General features: G+C 43.4%; 1 protein-coding gene across 1 annotated transcript in view; it reads left to right on the top strand.

The window, feature by feature from the left end:
• FSHR (follicle stimulating hormone receptor) overlaps positions 1-15,116 on the top strand; it is a 131,147-nt gene extending 116,031 nt beyond the window's left edge. The window contains exons 7-10 of the mRNA XM_070428589.1: positions 1,045-1,113; positions 1,226-1,300; positions 9,303-9,488; positions 13,883-15,116. Of these exons, the coding sequence (XP_070284690.1) occupies positions 1,045-1,113; positions 1,226-1,300; positions 9,303-9,488; positions 13,883-15,116 (1,564 nt within the window). The remainder of the gene's footprint in view (positions 1-1,044; positions 1,114-1,225; positions 1,301-9,302; positions 9,489-13,882) is intronic.
• Positions 15,117-16,275: the final 1,159 nt, after the last annotated feature.

Genomic DNA, 16,275 nt, shown 5'->3' with positions numbered 1-16,275 from the left:
GCTCAGGTCTGGATTTTTCAGCTAAACTGGCTTCCAGGAGGAAGAAAAAGATCATATTTGTTCTGTGATTTTCGGCACCTTATAGCAATCCATTGCAGTCTAGAAGCTAGCGTCCCGAGTATGCAGGAGCTTCTCTGGGCCAGCTTGAGAACAGTGTTATTTGTAAACCCACTAAGCCCCACAGGGAAAAGAACCTGACAGCACATCAAAAGCAGGTGGTCAGAGGCTCTTTGGGCTAAGCTCTCCCGCCCTTGGATTTCAGTTTTGTCTCCAGATCCACCCAGGAACACAGCAATGCAGACCTGATGGCCCAAGGTGTCCCTAGGCTCCCTGTCCAGGGAAACCTGCTCACTGACCTTCTTTGTACAGTCAGGATGCCCGTTCCACATCCAGCCTCCTCCATGCTCACTCACACCACCTCGCCTCGCCACAACCCACAGTCTCTGTAATTGATTTCTCTTCCTTTCTGGCTTAACCCAGAGCCACCTCCACAAACCTCCAATAACCAGGTCCCTATGGGTTACAGGAGATGTTCAGGTTGTGTGACAGCTTAATTAGATCACTTTGTGATGACAGCCAGGCGTGCTGCTGTGGGTGAGCATGGGTAAGAGGCTTAAGGCCTTAGAGAAAGGTGATACAAAATGTTCGCTGTCTTATAAACAGTTGTTCAATCGTTGTTTGATTTCTGTCCTTCAGGAGGAGGATTTCCATCAGCTCCCCCATGGCATCATCTCTGCACGCAAATGATGTGTGCCAAGACCTTACAGGATCCAGGCTGCTATGCCTAAGTGTGCCTTTTCAAAATCAAATTTCATTTATTTCTATGAATAGGTAATACATGCACACAATGCGAATGTCAAACATTTCAAAAGGTTATGCGGTGATAAATCAGTCTCCCATCCACCCCATCCCCAAGCCTTAGGGTGGCATTGTATTTCTGTCACTAACCTGCACTGTCTGACCTTGCCCCAGTGCTTCCAATTATGAAACCTTGTATTGTTTGCATCTGACATTATTGGTTTTTTAATGGGTCTTTTATTTCAGATGGCTGAGTAAGAATGGGATTGAAGAAATCCACAGCTGTGCATTCAATGGAACCCAACTAGATGAGCTGTAAGTAGCCCTTGACTATTCTTCCAGGCCATTGAGAGGGAAATGGCTCTTAGAACAGTGATGTTTATGTGGCTTTGTGTTTCCCTTCTTCTTTCCTCCACTCCATCCCTAGGAATCTAAGTGACAACAACAATTTGGAAGAATTGCCTAATGATGTTTTCCAGGGAGCCTCTGGACCAGTCATTCTGTGAGTAGCTTGTCCCATTACTATGCATGAGAGATCAGCGTGTAAAAATAAGTTAGAAGTCAACTTTCTCCAATTCATAAAAGCTTCAAGATAGGGCTGGCAATCCAGGTCAATTTTGGTCTGTCATCTGCAAAATATAGGGACAATTTAGGGCTGGTCCACATTCTAACTTTCAGTGAAATAACAACATGTAAGGAGCACTTACCAAGTCCCAGACGGTGTTTTAAATGTTTAAGATGCCTTTTCTAATTTAATCCTTTTAATAACCTCTGCAGTAGAAGCTTCTAGTCTCATTTTAGAGAAGGAAAATCTGGCTTCCCTGGAGGGGTTAACTAACTCATCCACAGTTGCAAAATTTTAGAGCAGGAGTTTAACACCAAACTGGTCTGACTCAGTACAGACTCCTAACCACTCTGCCAGATTCCTCTTCCCTGGAAGGGAACACACATTCTTTCCTTACTCTCAATGCACAGAAGTTTTCCTCACCCGGTGAGACATACACACACTTCCATTTTTTAATCCTCACTACCTCAATTCCAGATCTCCTGGGATTCATTCAGTGCCTCATAGTCCTGCATCAGCACCTTTGTCTCTATTGTTGCTTCCACATCTCCCTCTCTCCCTCCAGGAGTGACTTTCCTTATTCTCTTCTCATCTGCCTCTGCCCTTCCACAGGGTCATCCTAATTCTTACCCCTTCCCTCAGCCAACAGTGAATTCTTCCTTCTGTGACTCCCACAGCCTTCATGGCTGCAAGGACCAAAATCTGCAAGAGCTTTTAGAAAATGTGTTTTCCAGGGCTCTAAGCAAGACCTACTACACCTACTGATGAATTTACTATAGGAAGAAAAAAGGAACCCAGAAGGAAGGAGTCAGATACAAGAAGAAATAATGAGAAAAAAAAAAAAACAGATAAACACATGAATAAATCTAAAGGTTTTCTAGGTGATACTATATAGCTGTCTAAGGTCAGTGAGCATCTGGGAGCCACTCGTCTACCAGTATACCTCTTATTCAGCAGTCAGTATAATATACTATGTGTGGTTTCCTACCTATCACCTATCAACATCACTTTCATTTTCACCAAAAAGCTTATATTCTTCTTCTGGCTGGAACTTATGTATCTTCTAGGTTCTTTTCCCTATTGGGCTTAGTGGGTTTACAAATAACACTAGACCCTATAGCAGTGATGGCGAACCTATGACATGCGTGTCAGAGGTGACACGCGAACTCATTTTTTTGGTTGATTTTTCTCTGTTAAATGGCATTTAAATATATAAAATAAATATCAAAAATATAAGTCTTTGTTTTACTATGGTTGCAAATATCAAAAAGTTTCTCTATATGACACAGCACCAGAGTTAAGTTAGGGTTTTTCAAAATGCTGACACGCAGAGCTCAAAAGGTTCGCCATCACTGCCCTATAGGGTGAAGCAGAAATTCATAAAATGGTTGATATTGATGACAAAGGATGTGTTGTAACCAGTACAAGAGACTCTGCCTCTTTGAAGAAAAAAAGTTCAAAGAAATATAAGCAAAAGGAAGAAGTGTGAGCATGATGAAAGGGGAGGTGCCAGACAGACTACCTGGGTTTAAAGCCAGTTCCTTCCCCTCTGCAAGCTGTCATTTCCTCACCAAAATAAAGTGGCAAAAACTATGTAATACCTTATTCCTAATACTATTGGAGGCTTAACAATATCATATATGTACATAAATGTGTGTATGTGCATATTTATATATTCACTCGTTGAACAGGTGGATGTTAAGAACCAGCCCTGCGCCATACACCATATATAGTGCAGGAGATAAAAGAAAGCTCCTTCTCACAGAAAGCTTATATTCTCATAATGGCCAGTCAGACCCTAACTAAGCATATAACAATACATCAGGCCATGATGCATGCTATTAACACCAAATAGGAAAGAGCATAACAAATAAAGAGTGCCGGGCATAGTCCATGGGCTCAATTACACAAAGTACTTAGAACTTGTAATGCTTAATTAATGTTTCCTATTCTTAGCATACTCGGAAGATAAATAAACTTAGAGAAAGTGCTCTGGACATCTCTGACAGCCAGAAAAGCAGTTTGTCAATTCACATAGCTAAAATTCCTAAGGGGCTTGAATGTTCCTAAATAGGTACCTCCCTCTGTAATGGCCGAACATACCTGTGATAGGAAGGATAGGTTTCCATATGTCACCTGTACCAGGTGCACTATTAAGTCATAGCACCTTCACCACTGACTGCTACCAAGAACATTCAAGTTGGACAGATTCCCCAACTAGCTCGTTATCCTGGGAAGTGACCTGCTAGAGATCACACTGCCACCGTAAGCCACAGGGCTTGGACCAGAAACTAGGTCTTCTGCCTCACGTGCCATGTATTCCCACAATCTCATGTTGCCTCAAGTACATAAATATGTCTAATTAGATAAGGCCCCTGCCATTGGCTGCAAACTAAAACAGGGGAGAGAATCATTATAAATACCAGGCTCCCAGCCCAAGAACATACACACAGCACAGAAGACTGTCTCCTGTGGCTGTGCAAGCTGGTCCCAGGCTGAGGCACAGTGTGCGCAGTGTGTGCCCTCAGGGGGTCTGATGGAGAACATGTCAGAGCCCACCCGCTGCCTGACCACACGGCTGGCAAGAAAAGGGATGTCACCACCACAGGCAGCTGTGGAGGGTCCTCAAGTTACAGGCCCATTTTTCACCCCTTTTACCACAGGAATATACCTGGCCAAAAAGAAGTAAATGAAATTTACAGAAAATCCAAAGGAACTATGAGCACTTGCCATGACTTAAAAGGGTAGAGAGTGATACTGCATTCCTCCACCTTTCAATCTCAATGCATGAGCATATATATGCAAGATCCTGGCCAAGATCCCCGCCTATCCTATAGTAATTGCTAGTGTCCTTCTCCTCCCTTTAGAGGGAAGAAGATTGATCACCTTAACATCAAGGCTCCCATTCTGGGGCTTTCAGGTTAGTCCTCAGATGTCTTTCCAGCCTCTCTGCTTGCTGACCTGGGACTATGGCCTTTCCCATCTTCTACTTGTGCAATCAGATGTGCCAACCCAAGCTAAACCCTGGCCTGGGAGCTACTTGGTAAGGTATGTGCAGAAGACCTTCCCACTCCAGGTGCTGTGGGTTGATGGGTAGGAGAAGGAGTGTGCACAGACTGCTCAGCCCACAGGAGATGCCACCCAGGCTAGTGCTGGGACTGTGCCTTGGGTCAGATTCCTCTCCCTGCCAATGAGACTGTGATATGGATATTTGCATGCAGGGGGTTTACTGGGAAGTGATTGATGGAAGAAAATTCAGGCGAAGAGGGAAGTTGACAGCAATCCATTTGCAATAGAGGCCTCAGCTGATCCCATGGGGAGCTCTGGAGTTAAGATGGCCCTTCAAAGTTGTACTGGATTAAGGCAAGGGGCCAGTCCTCTTCATCAGCAGTTACAGGGTGTAGGCTGTCCCTGGGTAGGAGCCAAATCTTGGGTAAGTCAAACAAGGGCAATTCCTAAAGTAGAGCTCAGCTATGAGCCATCTCAGCAGTGAGATGGTGCACAACTGCCCTCAAGCAGTGGCTCTAAATTTGACCATGCATCAGACTCACCCGGCGCGCTGGGGAAAGCCTCGAGAGCCGATCCCCACACCCAGAGTTTTTGATTCAGCAAATAAGGGCTAGAGGGGGAGGACAGTTTGAGAAACTGCAGCTCTGAGAACTTCCCAGCTGACATTGCTGGTCCTCACAGCACAGAACCACTGCCTTTGCACCAATGCTGGGGCTTGAGAAGCCTCGCCCTGTTTCTATACATTCTCTTCCGTGAGCCAGCGGTGTGAATCTGCCTCCCCAACCGCAGGCACGTGCAAGGAATCCTAAGGGAGTTCCGGGGAGGGCACCCAAACAATGAGAACTCCTTTCCTGAAGGCAAAAATGTTAGTTGAGTGTAAAACAGGGAGCCTCTGGACACCCGAGGGTACAAGGGCAAGATGTTCCATTGCAAAGAGAAATAGATTCAGAGAAAGCCAGGGGCACACAGACAAGCTGCATCGGGTTTCAGAGGAGCAGCCTAGCATCCTGATTTCCCCCTCATGAGTCTTGACCTTGAACACCAGTGGCCATCTGAGTTTTCACCTGATATTCTGAACTCACTCAAGTTTGTTTTCTTAAGCAATCAAGCAATTGCTGTTTCTTTAGGAAACAGTTTCCTGTGGGAAAATTTTAATGCATTACCTTTGCAAGCTGGAGCCAATACAATCATATTCTGATAGTTTATCAAATTGATTTGGCTATAGTTCAGATTCATTTGATAGTTGAGATTCAAACACTGAGTTATTTGTATAAGAATGATTCTCTTCCATTACCAGTGTACCCACAGTCCTATAGACAGTAAATTGCCTTTTCATTCCGCCTGGGATCATGAAAGAGAGGTCTTCTAACCATCTGTCAGTGTAGTACACACCAGAAATGTGCTGGCACTTATGGAAATGATTGACCTATAATAACATCTTTGCTGGGAAAAATAGAAATTGTTCAAATCAAATTTGTGGCGCTAGCTATAACACACTTTATTAAACGGGGCACAGAGCACAATTTAACTCCTGCCTCTCCTGACTCAGCGTCTTATTACTGACTGCTGTCTCCCTCTCCACTTCACATCTCAAAATCAAGAATCCTAACAATGTTGAAACAGTTTAGGATTACTAAATCTCTTCAGTGCCAGCCATCATTCATGAATACTCCCATTGGTACATGTCAGGATTTAAATTCTCAAAACCAGTCACTGCCAGAACATAGCATGTGCTGAAATGTTAACCAGAATGGCATCTTATGACTGCAGCCGTTAAACCAACCAGGAAGACGAGGATTAAAAACACCAGCCCACCCAAGACTACCCCTGTCCCCTTGCCCAGCCCACCATCCCTATAAATGTCAGCAATAAAGCAAACATTCTCAACTATTCATTAAGCATATTAGGTCTTACAGGTTATACATGTAGTAGATGTTGATTGAGCACCTACTATGTGTCTGATACTATGTTAGGTGTAGGGGACAGAGGGACTTAAAAACAAATAGTACCTGCACTGAAGTATCCTGCAGAGGGACAAATGTCACTGCCCAGAACAATAAGCTCTGCAGAAATTGTCACAGGTTATAGTAACATAGCAGGTGTCCAATAAATCTCTGTCATGTGATACAGTGACTTTTAATAGATGAAGTGACAGTGTGTGGGAAGGTGAGCTCTTAGCTTATGCCTAAACTTCTGCATCAGCCTTCGTCTCCTTCCTATCTTCAATCCTTTCTCCTTCTGACTCATTTAACAAGTATTTATGAGCACCTACTATGTGCCAGGCTCAAGGTTCTCAAGATTAATCTTATAAAAACACAGCTTTCAATAAGCCATTCTTCTGCTTATATAAATTCTAAACTCTGATACCTGGCTTTCAAGGTTCAAATCCCATCCTGTGGTCCCCCCCCCCTTTCATCCAGAATAATCTTGGTTGCCCAGAATAATCCTTCTGAAAACCTCTCACTGCCACACTTTGTGCTCTGGGCCTCTCAACAAGCCTACCTTATCCTATAATCATAATAACCTACTTCCATGAGATGTGAATAACTGATTATGTCTTATTTTGTTACTCCCCCAGGGATATTTGCATCCTAAGAGTGGAAAGTGCTTTTACACAGGAATTAAAACCTAACATTATATTTCCAGGCCACATGGAAGAATCATAGCCAGGGAATGGACTGTGTGTGTCTGTGTGCCCATGTGTTTGTATTTGTGTGTGTGTGTGTGTGTGTGTGTGTGTGAATAGTATCTGTTGCTAAGTGTCAAATCACACGGAACAGTATCCTCTTATCCTTATCACTGCTGACATAAATTTCTATGAACTTTTCTTACTCCGTGGAGAAACCAGAGAAATATTTCTCTGCCAGTCCAAAATGTAGAAGTCTTGAAAGTTTCCATGTCTGCTAACTTCAGCAAGTCTCCAGTAACCTTTAAGCAAACACATCTACAAACACTTTTATTTCCCAACCACCCAGGAACCACTTTTACTAAAGTCTTTTGCTTTATCAAACTCTCGAAGTGTCTACCAACCATTCCCTCCTTTCAACATCAACCAGGAGAGGATCTGGGTGCCAGGACTTTGACAAGATGCCTTAGTCTCACGGCAACAAAGCCACCTGGTGCAAATGACAGCAGCTCACAGATTCTGCAGCTGTGAAAAGGAGGAATCAGCTGACTCCAGAACACTGAGCAGACAGAAAGGCACCAGAGCTTCCCTAATAGGTTCCCAATCAAACACCAAGGCATTGGATTGCATTCACGTCAACCCACCCCACACATTATCCTGTTTATTCTATCTCCTTGTAAACTTTGCGCAAGGTTGCTCCTTTCCTGGTGCCTTTGATGCTGTCAGTCACAAACAGCTGCCTGCTGCAGAAACACCCTTTTGCTAAGCTCCCTTTAAATCCAGATTTCCTCTCTCAGTCTATGTTGCATATTTCTTTTTTTTAAATTGCTCCCCTGTAAGACTTGCTCCAGCCTCTCATTGTTATTATGATGCTGAGGCATCTCTGCTCTCAGACAAGTATCTATTGAGTAGATTTCATGAGCACAGCCATGTGCCAGATATGATGTAGAACACAAAAATATCTTAATAATCCCTGCTCTTAGAGCATCTGAAGTCTGGCTGAGGAGACAAAACAAATATACATGAAAAGTCAAACAATATGAAAGCATAGAAGAGATAATACAAGGTACAAGATTCTTTGTAATTGCTAGAGGTTAGAAGACATCACCGTTGGCTGGGGTGATCTATTTATTCCCTTCCCCAATCCTTCAGTGTTACTCCCCAGCCTATCTTCAAACAAAACAACCATTTCCTGGGTGCTTGCAATGTGAAAGGCACTGTTTGGAATGCAAGGAACCCTCTTCCCTCTAGGAGAGATAAAATGCAAATACAAAGAGCTACTTTATAAAGCAAAAGATAGTAAGTGGTGAGAGAGGCAGAAAGCATACAAACCTAATGCTATTGTGCTCCTCGTGGCTTTCAAGGAAAAATACTTCTACAACTGGTACAACTGATCAAGATGATGGAATCACAGAGACTTCAATGGGAGTGTGCTGTGGGTTGCCACTGCTGCATAAAAACTACCCTAAAACTTAGTAGCTTAAATCGTTCCACTTTGTTCACAATTTTGTGTTTCAGAAATCTTGCTGTTTTGTCTCTGATCATGTGATGTGTGAGAGAGAAAGAGAGATTGATTAATTTATGGATAATAGCTGCCAGCCACGTGCTGTCTTTTGCCCAGGAAGTTCTTCATGTATTTTATTTAGCTCATTTAATTCTCACAACAACCTTCAGAGGTAGATATGATTATTATCATTCCTATTTTATAGCTGAGGACATTGAAACATGGAGAAGTGACATTTGAGCAAGGCCACAAATCTGAAAGGTAGAGGGGCAGGGTACATATGCAGGCAAGTCACTGCCATTTTGACTTTGTGCTGAGGGCGTCTCTACCACCCACCAGACTCCTCTTCCCCTTACAGTGTATTCTCTTCTCACCCTTTTCTGATATTTGGCCATAGATTCCACCCCAGCTTATCAGAACTATTTTTAAGCTGGTTTTACCGTGGGAAGGAGATTATCAGAATCCCTCACTTCTATGCAAATTTGTTGGTCTGTTCTATAGACTGTAGAAAGGGAGAGGGCTACATCTAAGCCCCAGATCAGCCAGGATGAAAGTATATTCAGAATTCAATGTGTCCTGTTACTTAAGTCCTCCTACCACAAACACAAGGGTCAGGGCTTCTACTGAACCAAATTCCTGTTAACAGAATATTGATCTGACTGAGGTATGTTGGATGAATTGGAGTCTCCCTCCTCACCCATGTAAGAGGATCACTGCTGTGTCTGCTATTTTGCCTGTTAATGGAGCAGAAAATTTTAGACCCATGGTAATCAGGTTATGTTTACTTTTTCTCTTTTTAGAGATATTTCAAGAACCAGGATCCATTCCCTGCCTAGCTATGGCTTAGAAAATCTTAAGAAGCTGCGGGCCAGGTCGACTTACAACTTAAAAAAGCTTCCCAGTCTAGAAAAGCTTGTTGCACTCACGGAGGCCAGCCTCACCTACCCCAGCCACTGCTGTGCCTTTGCAAACTGGAGACAGCAAATGTGAGTCTTCTCCTGTCCACCCCTTGAGCCTTGCTTGGGAGTTCTCCAATGCAGAAGTTGGTCCACAACTTCTATGTACCTGTGGCATTAAGAGAATCCACTAGAAGCGAGATCTTCCTGATGAAAGCCCTTAGACATATTCTAGATCAAAGCCTCGGTATTGTGGAAGGTTTCTAGTTTCTCTGAAAATGGGCTCATGGAAGAAGGCTACCCCCATGGTAGACTACCTACCAAATGTTAAATGAGATAACATGAAAAACACCAAGTGTAGTGCCTAACACATGGCTGATGCTAAATTAATATTTCTTCCCTTTTTCCTCTAAATATGGATTTATTCTTCAAGTCCCAACTCTTTGCCCCATAAGTGTCCCAGGAACCACCAAAGTCAACTTTGGAGGGAAGAAGCATAAAGACCACACCAGAGACTGATGCACACACATCCATGGCACATCCCAACCACGCTAAGCCTCTCTAATCCATCTTTGGCTTTTAGCACCTCACAGGGAGAACAAAGTTTGGGACATCTGTTCATTTGGCTTTCAAGGTTGGTCAGATTAAAGAAAGTGATCCCAATAGAGCCATGTCCCAGAAGATGACTGGACACACACAAAAAAATGAAATAATCATTGGCAGGATCTGGAGAGAGTGAAGAGGGAATATTATGTAGCTTGCACATGTTCCAGACATTCAAAGGATCCACTGGAGATAGAATTATGGGATACCAGGAGTTCTCTGGGCTCTCACCCACCCCTGAACCGATACAATCCACACCATGCACTACACTCAATCACGTGATGCCTTGTCACCATTCTAATATGGTATCCCAGCACTGATACAGCTTTCTGGTGCTGTTATTTCACTGTTTAATGCAGTGTCCTCTATTATGCAACTTTTAACATGCATTGACCTGCTCATGTAGACATATCTCCTGCTCAAAAGCAAAACAAAACAAAACAAACAAAAACTACAAACAAAACATCTTAAAGTGGTTTTGAAGTAAATAGAGGTTCACCCTCAGACCCATCTGAAAGATTTTCAGGAAAGGGATCCCTTTTCAGAATTTGCATGCAAATTCACTGGGAAACAATCCAGTACTGGACACTCCTCACCAATTAGCTCAAGGGCCAAAGATTTTCTTCCAAATGACTAAAATTCTTAAGGGCTTGGGCTGAGGCAGGAGGCTCGCCTCTTTTATATTCCACACAAGAGTTGTTCTAGCCAGGGCAAGAAATATACCAATTCACTGCCAAAATCCTGGAGCTGAAGGCCTCTCGGGAGAAATCTCAAAGGATATTAAGATCGCTGCAAGCACAGCACATGGTATGCTGTTGGGCCCCGTGCCAATATGCCACAGGAATATATATTATCTACTGTGTTGCTCCTACTCCTCTGGTCTTGCCACCTGCTATAGTGTACATGTAGCTTCGGGGCTCTCCCAACCAGAAATCTCCAGGGCGGCCTTGCACTGTTCCATCACTGGGAGCCTTCCCTGGTCCCTCCAGACCACCCAGCTCTCACCCTTTCTAGGTCCCTATGGTAACTTGCCATCAGGGCCCATCGGGTACAGCAAAGGAGAGGCCCATGCCTCTTCTTAAAAAAATGCCAAAACAAAGGAAAATAGCTGTGGGTGTTTAGTCTTTAATTGACACATTTACACACACAAAAACAAAGTAGTTATGCTATTCAGAAGATAACCACAGGATATTTTTAATGGTGTCATTTCATTGTATACCATATTAGGTGTAGTTTGGTAATAAGATTCGAGTTCAAAGTTGTAGGATGAAATTGTTCTTCCAGTCCTCATTTGGAAATGCCCAAAGTGTAAATATTAGGCCCTCATGACTGTGAGGTTTTGGTCAGTGGCCTTCCTGGACTCTCACTGAAAGACTTTGTTAACCACACCCCTCATCTGTCACTGAACCAGTTGGTTCCTTGTCATAGTTATACTAGCTTGCACTGTTATTTTGTTATTATTTAATTTCTCTCGTATATAGGCCTTTTCTTCACAGCTAGCTTTTAAACTGATGCACAATGACATATGCCTCTAAGTGCGCACAGAGGGCCTAGACCCCAACATGATAGTAGCCATGATCATCTGTCTTCTTACTGCTGATACTTGCTGAGGGCTCACTGCCAGGCACTGTAATGCTTTGCACCTTTATCTCATTTAATTCTCACAAAGGTAACAGTGCTATTTCTATTCCTTTCCCACAGAGACAGAAACTGGGGCTCAGAGACAGTAAATAACTTGACCAGCACCAACCAAACTCAGATCCAAACCCTCTGGTCTATGTGTCTCCAAAGCTCAGGCTCTGGGCCACCCCACCATGCACTTCCCAAATATCTGTTCATTGATTTATCAGGGTCTGAGAGTACCACTTTCTCAACCGACCCTAAACTGAATTCCCAACTCTCTGATTCTTAGAATTTGCAAAGGGACTGCAGGGGCAAGATATTATTTCCCTCGTTTCCATCTTTGTTTTTACTCTTTTCTCAGAGATATGCATTGTTTACTTTTTCTGCACTCATGTTATTGGGTCACTTCTATTTGGGGAAATGAAAGCATCAATATTTAAAATGCATTGGTAGTGGTATCAACAGTAAGAATCTTCCCAGAATCCAACATCAGCCCCAGGAAGTGAAGGCTGTCTCTAGATGGTTAAGCCAGATTTGTTCCAATGAACAGATTAGAGTCTACAAGCACCAGATTACTTACTTTCTGTTCGTATATTGTGTTGTCACTGATCCAATGACAGCTGTGACAGGGTTTGGGAGTCAGAAGTTAGAATAAAGACCACAGAGTATTCTCTTGTCCCCTCTATGCCTATCTGAGCTTGCATCGCCTTTCTTGTAAGATCTCTGACTAAAACAAAAGATTTCTGTGCATTTTCAATTACATGTATGTTAACTGTGTAGCCCCCTTTGTGCAATCCATGACTGATGTGAGAAGCCCTATTACTCTCTAAAACAAAAGATGGCACAGTCTCTAACAACAACCAAAAAAGAGAGAGTCCTTTGGGCCAAGAGAAAATGATTTCCTGGCAAACCAACTCACTTCTCAGAGGAAGAAAAGAGAGGAAAGGATTCTCCCTAACAACCCTGCTCCTAGACATTAGGGGGGAGTCAGTCTTTGCAGGTTGGGACACTTGGCTGCACTCACCCTTGACTGTCAAATGGTATTTCTACTTCCTCCACTCCCTCAGCCATTCTCTCCTTCTTATGAGGTTCTTTGAAGAATTTTAACACTCGCTTCCCGCTCACATGAAACTATGTTTAAGGTTTGAGAGAAAGGCAGTCATTTACATTGCTGTGAGCTTGTCCCTTTGGGAGGGAGGGAGTTAGGGAACAGCATAGTGCTGGTGATTCTGATTACCAGCCAATACAAACTCAAAGTCCCCCAGTTCCATCATAAAAGAGACCCAGTGTGAAACATCCCCATTCCTTTAAAGCCTTCACTTCAAAACAGAACTGTTACCCTCTCTGTCTCTACCTGTGCAATTCACCTGTCTGGGTAGAATATTTATGATCTGGCTATCATTCACATCACTTATGAAAGTCCCCTTATTCTGTTGACAAGGCCTCTTGTACATTTGGGTATAAAAGGAAAACTGAGACTGAAAAGTGAGCCAAAGAAGAGCCAGCTCCCAGGAGATGACTTCAATCTTGGGATAAATCAGGGGCCCTTGCAACCTGCATTTGCTCTTTGATGCATTCACTAGGGAACAATTTAATATGAGAGAGCCAGGTTTACTCTGTGGACAAATGCATGTCTGAAACCTACTGTGGCCCCTGGAGAGTGAGATAATAATAGGAGCCTCAGTAACATTTCAAGCAAATTAGCAGGTCTCCCAATACCCTAAGTATCAAGGAGCCAGGGACAGGGGCTGGCTGGGAACTAACCACAGACAGATCCTTCAATTTCTGTAGATAAAAGAAGCAAGTATGTTCTCATTTGAGTCAGAAAACTGTCCAGATCTCCCAGCGACCTGAGTACAGAGTACAGGAATGGGAATAGACACTACTCGGGCATATTAAAAGATAGCTGAATGGAGATGGGGGAGGGAAGAAGTAGAGTTGATATGAGACCTGTAAATTATTTGCACTTAACAGCAAAGGCTTAGCGAGTCCCAGGCGCCTTCCTCCCCACATTCAGGTTGTGGCCAGATGGTTTCCCCAGTGGGCCATCTAACTCTAGGAATATATACACGAGTTGTTCTGCTCATTTACAGTAAGCAGCATTAACCCTTGATCTCAGCCTCAAGGGCAGACAGACTGGTAGAAAGGGGGGAAATCTCAGAAAGAAACCCCATCATCCCTACCCTATGCAAAGACAGTGATATATTTGCCATTTTGGATCCAGGATGCTGATTCTATTCCTTTGTGTTTTTTTCTAGTTCTGAGCGTCATCCAATTTGCAACAAATCTATTTTAAGGCAAGAAGTTGATGGTATGACTCAGGCTAGGGGTCAGAGAATCTCTTTGGCAGAAGACGATGAGTCCAGTTACACCAAAGGGTTTGACATGATGTACAGTGAATTTGACTATGGCTTATGCAGTGAAGTGGTTGACGTGACTTGCTCTCCTAAGCCAGATGCATTCAATCCATGTGAAGATATCATGGGGTATGATATTCTCAGAATCTTGATATGGTTTATTAGCATCCTGGCCATCACTGGGAACATTGTGGTGCTGGTGATTCTGATTACCAGCCAATACAAACTCACAGTCCCCCGGTTCCTAATGTGCAACCTGGCCTTTGCTGATCTCTGCATTGGAATCTACCTGCTGCTCATAGCATCTGTCGATATCCACACCAAAAGCCAGTACCACAACTATGCCATTGATTGGCAAACTGGAGCAGGCTGTGACGCTGCCGGTTTTTTCACTGTCTTTGCCAGCGAGCTCTCAGTCTACACGCTAATAGCCATCACTCTGGAAAGATGGCACACCATCACCCATGCCATGCAGCTGGAATGTCGGGTGCAGCTCCGCCATGCTGCCAGCGTCATGCTGGGAGGCTGGATCTTCGCTTTTGCAGTTGCCCTCTTCCCCATCTTTGGCATTAGCAGCTACATGAAGGTGAGCATCTGCCTGCCCATGGATATTGACAGCCCCTTGTCACAGCTGTATGTTCTGTCCCTCCTTGTGCTCAATGTCCTGGCCTTTGTGGTGATCTGTGGCTGCTACATTCACATCTATCTCACAGTAAGGAACCCCAACATCGTGTCCTCCTCTAGTGATACCAAAATTGCCAAGCGCATGGCCGTGCTCATCTTCACAGACTTCCTCTGCATGGCACCCATCTCCTTCTTTGCCATCTCTGCCTCCCTCAAAGTGCCCCTCATCACCGTGTCCAAGTCAAAGATCCTGCTGGTCCTGTTCTACCCCATCAACTCCTGTGCAAACCCTTTCCTCTATGCCATCTTCACCAAGAACTTCCGCAGGGATTTCTTCATTCTGCTGAGCAAGTTCGGCTGCTATGAAATGCAAGCCCAGATTTACAGGACAGAAAACTCATCCAGTGCCCACAACTCCCATCCAAGGAATGGCCACTGCCCTACAGTTCCCAGGGTCACCAATGGCTCCAATTACACACTTGTCCCTCTAAGCCATTTAGCCCAGAAATAAAACAATGTGTAAATATAACCAAGTGTGGAATGATAATTGTCTTGCATCTGGAAACTATGCCATGGAATAGCTGACAGAGTGTTTCCACATACTTCATCTAACTTTATTTTCCTTGCTTACCTAACAGGTAAATTAGTTGGGAACTGTTAACTCCATATGATATATTAGGAAGCTGAAGTATTAATAACAACATTAATAATTAAAATAATACAATACTACAAAATCACATTTCTTTTGCACTTTGTAATGTTCACAGTGCTTTTGTTCAGACCACCTCAACTGATCCCTATAAAAGTCCCATTAAATAGGCAGAACATGGGTTATTCTTGGAGTTTTTCAGATGAGGAAATCAAGGGGTTAAGTGACTCAAAGGATTAAGTGACTTGTTCAAAATTGCTTGGCTTGTAAGAGGTAGAGCCAGGATTAGGTGTTCTGACAACCAGAAAACTTCCAAAAGCAGCAACACAATATTCATTTATTCATTCATTCATTCAACAAATATGTATTGAGAACTCACATGATGGCTTTGTAATGTATCAAATTGGATAGGCTGAACTACATTTCCCAGAATTCCCTGCCTTATGTTTCCTTCTAGGGTGGGCCACTGGGAGGATTCTTGGAAAAACAGGAGAACAACAAGGATGAAGCAGCCATTTGGTCATTCATACAGTTTATTGCTGATTTGCTGATTCAGCTCATTGCAATGCCCCAGCAGCTGGGCCAGCAATTGCTCCACCTTACCCTGGATCCTCCTTCAAGTTCTCTGACTCCTGGACTAGGTTCTATATTCTACCAATCAGGGTTCAACTAAAGAAGCAGAACCAGTCATGCATGCACAGGTATATACAAGGTGTCCCCCAAAAAATGTATATGCACTTTAAATAATTATAAAGGCAGTGTTTGTTAAAATACATTTCATTGTCAAAATTGAGCTATGAGCTGTTAGAATGTATATACATGATTTAGGGACACCCTGTATATGTTACAGGGAATTGGCTTATACTTGTGGGGATTGATTAAGCAGCCTTTATAAGGATGTCCTCTCCACGTCTGATGCTGGAGAGTGAAGTCCACAGGGCAAGCAGTCACAAAGGGAAGATCATGATCATTCAGGAAATTATAAGCATGATATGAAACCCCACAAGGTCAAACTGAGCCA

This window comes from Myotis yumanensis, unplaced genomic scaffold, assembly GCF_028538775.1.
Source record: "Myotis yumanensis isolate MYYU_CA2020_CCGP unplaced genomic scaffold, mMyoYum1.0.hap1 SCAF_11, whole genome shotgun sequence".
Lineage (NCBI taxonomy): Eukaryota > Metazoa > Chordata > Mammalia > Chiroptera > Vespertilionidae > Myotis > Myotis yumanensis.
This window is presented reverse-complemented; position numbering and strand designations above follow the sequence as displayed.